This window comes from Cryptomeria japonica, chromosome 4, assembly GCF_030272615.1.
Source record: "Cryptomeria japonica chromosome 4, Sugi_1.0, whole genome shotgun sequence".
NCBI lineage: Eukaryota > Viridiplantae > Streptophyta > Pinopsida > Cupressales > Cupressaceae > Cryptomeria > Cryptomeria japonica.
The window spans coordinates 604,948,982-604,953,182 of NC_081408.1; the positions used below are offsets into that span (position 1 = coordinate 604,948,982).

The window sequence follows — 4,201 nt, forward strand, 5'->3', positions numbered from 1 at the left end:
ACAGTTATCACAAACTTGCACAAACCCAAAATAACCTGTTGCAAATCAAAACAACTCTAAATGAACATATTGTCAACCTATAGACCCTTCACAATCTAAGTCACCAACTTTTGCTCATCCAATCGACCTTGATCATCAACAGAAAATAAAAAACTATAGAATTAGTATCACAACCACAGGAGCTAATTCCTCAATGCGGTGAAATACACTTTCTTCTACCATCAAAAGTTATTCACAAACTTACACATATACAAACTGTCAAATTAAACCACAATTTCCACTTTCTTAGACATGACGCCACATTTCCACGATGCTCAGGGATGTTGCTCAGGGATGTGCCTGTATCAAGACCATTGCAATCACATATATGGAAAGTTGAAACAAGGCAAGGATGCCAATGGAAAACTAAAAGTTTTACTAAGAACAAAAGTATATACTTAATTCAAAATTTGCATTCAGAAATTTGAATATATTGACATAATCCAATTGGGGATGCTAGTGTGTTCTTCTAGTCCATGGCTATCAAATAGAAAAGAACAATAATTGTTTCTTTCACCAAAAAGCGAATGAAGAGAGACATCCCATCATACATCACCGATGCTCCACCATTTATACCAGGAAAATAGGCAAATTTAGCTCGAAAGCTAATATCTAAGGCTCAATCCTTGGAAATGCACTAAAAAGTCACAGTAAGATAATTAATGCATCTGGCATCCTACCAGTATATCCTGAGGATTCCATAGAAGGCAGTATTTACAGCAGATACACAGGGTAAATCACAAAAAACTGCGACATATTTTCCGCAGCAGTTACTCATTGCAGTAAGAAATGAAAAAATCATAATAGTGGATCATCTGGCCATGAACTCCTTGATTGCAACCATGAAATTGCTGCATCCCTTGTCGTGAAAAACCATCCAATTCTTGTTGTGCTTTTCTCAAAAGGAAACTCTATTTCCCTTAAATGAGATTCAAAGAGAGCTACTAAAGCCTGTTCAGGAGAGTTTGTGTGACCTCCACGACCCGTCTGGATCCCAAGCGATGGAGGCATTTCTTCCCCAGATTTCTTAGCTTTAGATAGATTGCTTACCCAATCATCAAAAGCAGTTATTGCAGCTTTAAAGGAAAGGCTTCGTAAATCTAAGCACCATTCCGTAGGTGATTTTGTGTGCAGATTTTGGTAGAGTCCAAATCGCATTCCCAGATAGAGCAAATTGAGAGCTCTTTCTCGAAAATTGAAATTGTGACATAGATCAATCAAAGAATTGCAGAATGATCTTTGTACTGTCTTTGACGCTTGCTTGAGGAAGATTTGAAGTTCTTCTTGGAAAACAGGTAAGTTCATGTCCTCTTCTTGCAGCATCTTGACGAGTAGACCCAGTTTAGGATTGACATTTTGAATGCATTCAACAACCTTACCTGTCTCTTCCTTCTCACAGAGAGTGAGAATCCAAAGGAGAGATGAACAGAATTTGTCATCTGGGATGATTCCTTCGTCAAGAAGGACATTAAATGTCTTCACAAACTCATCAAATCTCTTTGATTTACCATAGCATTGTATAAGGCAAGTATAAACCATCAGACTAGGCCGGAATCCAGCTTCTTTCATCTCGTTGAACATCCTATTGGCTTCTTCAATCTCTTCTCTCCTTGTATAGAGAGTTATCATGGATGTATAACTCCAGCTATCAGGCTTACAATCATCTGATTGCCGCATCTCTTTGAAAAGCGTGACAGCCTCCTTCACACAGCCTAGATCAGCAAACATACTCAATAATGTATTGTTAACGGACAAGCCCTTGCTCCACCCCTTCTCTTTCATTTTGTTCCATACCTTCAAAGTATCAACTGCCCACCTGGATTTACTGTAGACTCTAATAAGACTGATTAGAGTTATCCTATTAGGACTCAGTCCCATAGTGATCATCTCATTGAAGAGACTTTTAGCCACTGATGGTTTCCCTATTTTAGCTAGCATGTTAAACATTATATTATATGCAACCAAATTAGGCCTAACCCCCAATGCTTTCATTTCGTGAAAAGTATTAAGTGCACTATCAAAATCCCCGGATACACTAAAGCATTTTAATAGGGTACAAAATGCTTTCATATCAGGTCGCCAGCCATCTGTTCTTGCTCGCTCATACAAATTTAAAGCCTCCCGTAATTTACCAGCCCTACCGTAAGCATCTATCATTGAAGTAAATGTAACCTCATCAGGCACACACTGACTCTCATTCATTCTCTCAAACCATTCTACAGCCTTGTGGGGAAGATTGCACAGCCTCGCACAACTAATGACAGTGGAGCAAGTTATGTTATCAAGCATTATCCCTTGATCCTGCATGTTCTGTAGCAGCTCCTCTACTTTATCCCATTGCCTTCCCCTTCTCAGAACTTTTATGGTCACATTGTAGGTCACAGTATCCATTTGGAAATCTTTTTTCTTATTGAGCCACTGAAAGAAATAATAGGCCGTCTCCCAGCCATAAATATTATTCATGACAACCAAGGCATCACTGGGATTTAGGGTTTCTTCAAAGGAATCCAGGACCTCAAAAATGATATCCTTGCTTGGCTCACAGAAATCTAGTTTCTTTGCAAGAGCCCGAAGAGCTGCAATTTTAGGGCTCCATGTGTGGTTCTTGCTGTACCTAAGGCGTTGCCTTGGTAAAACTGATATCCTGGGATTGCTTGGATTGACCCATTTTGATTCGTACTGAGACAAGCCCTGGTGGAGGTCCTGGGCATCATTGAAAGAGGTTTTTGTGTCTAAATTTTCCAAATCAATTAACTCAACTTGGCCTGTCACAGATGGGTTTGTATCTACTGTTTCAGTTTTTGCATTGCTGCAGGCTATTTGGGAAATGATTGAAGAAGATTTCAATCTCTGTGGTTTGCATGTAAATTTGAAGTTTGAATTTAATTTGAAATGGGAAGTAATGGGCTGGTGGGTTAGAAAGCAAGTACCTGCTTCTGGAGGGACAGTGAGTAGTGAATGCAGAGACATTGTCTGGTCCTGAATTTCCTATTATCTGAACAGCATTCTTTTCTTCTCGAAACACCCTATTATCTGAAGCAGTAGAGTTGTTCATTATCGAAACACCCTATCCTCTGAAAAGTTTTAACTACTAATTTATGTTTTCGAGTCTTATTGAATGTCTTATTGAAAAGCGGGGTTGTATTTTGGATTCAGATTACATCCAAATAGGTTTAGGTAGTTTCCTTTGAAAAGTTTTAACTACTAATTTATGTTTTCCACTCATTTCAGTCCTATTAGCTTATTTTCTATTGAAAAGCCGGATTGTATTTTGGATTCACATTGTATCCAAAGAAGTTAAAAATCTTACACAATCAAATCTAGAGGCTGTTTTCTTATTGTAATGGATTGTGGAAATTTGATAGAATTGACAAATAGGTTAGTTTCAATTTTTTTTAATATTTTATTATTAATTACATATACAAACAAATAAGTAAGAAAAATTAAATTACATACTCTATAATTGAGTAAGGGTGAAAAGGTCATTCTTAATATTATTTTCTATTCATTTTTCATCTTATTTTGATTGTTTGTTTCAAACATAATAAATTCGTGTCTAGTGGTATATTTAGGTGTAAGAATTGGTATATATCATGTATCTAATTAGATTTTTGAGTTCATGTTGTATAATGTTGTGGATCATCTTTCATGTTTGTTGTTTACTATGTTAAGTCAAAATCTTAAGTGCAAAATTGAATCTAGTTATTGTCAAACTTCAAAATTACAATTTAATCAATCTCTATTAACTTGAGCATAAAATATGTAAATTGTGGGGATAGGTTGTTATATAAAGGAACAAACCCTAACTCATCCTAGGGCATCCAACATCTGTCATGTTCTCTTTCCAAAAATAATAAGTTCGGGACCAATATTAACTTATCCTACTTTTCCATGGGTTAACCAAAGTAGCTAGGGAAAATATTTGTATTCAATATTTATTTTATTATTACTTAATTCACCTTTTCTAATAAATTAAATATTAAATATATTATTATCCAACTTAAGAAGGGTATTGGAACGTAGGAAGAAATTTTGGTATTGTAAATGGTGAGGAATGGGGTTCATTAGTCTAAACATGCAAACTAGGAAGTAAACCCATTCACATCAACATACATTAAAGCATAATCAACAAGCCCAACTTCAAACTCTTGGGAGAGTTGGG

General features: G+C 36.3%; 1 protein-coding gene across 1 annotated transcript; it reads right to left on the minus strand.

Annotated features, from left to right (window-relative positions):
• Window positions 1-448: 448 nt before the first annotated feature.
• Window positions 449-3,225, minus strand: LOC131061139 (pentatricopeptide repeat-containing protein At5g46580, chloroplastic). Its single transcript, XM_057994645.2, has one exon. The coding sequence runs from the start codon at window positions 3,007-3,009 to the stop codon at window positions 838-840; it is 2,172 nt and encodes a 723-aa protein (XP_057850628.2). The 5' UTR covers window positions 3,010-3,225; the 3' UTR covers window positions 449-837.
• Between the last annotated feature and the right edge of the window lie 976 nt (window positions 3,226-4,201).

What these genes read in the sequence shown, in the direction of transcription:
- LOC131061139 (XM_057994645.2), bottom strand. Translation starts at nt 3,009, where the DNA reads ATGTCTCTGCATTCACTACTCACTGTCCCTCCAGAAGCAGGTACTTGC.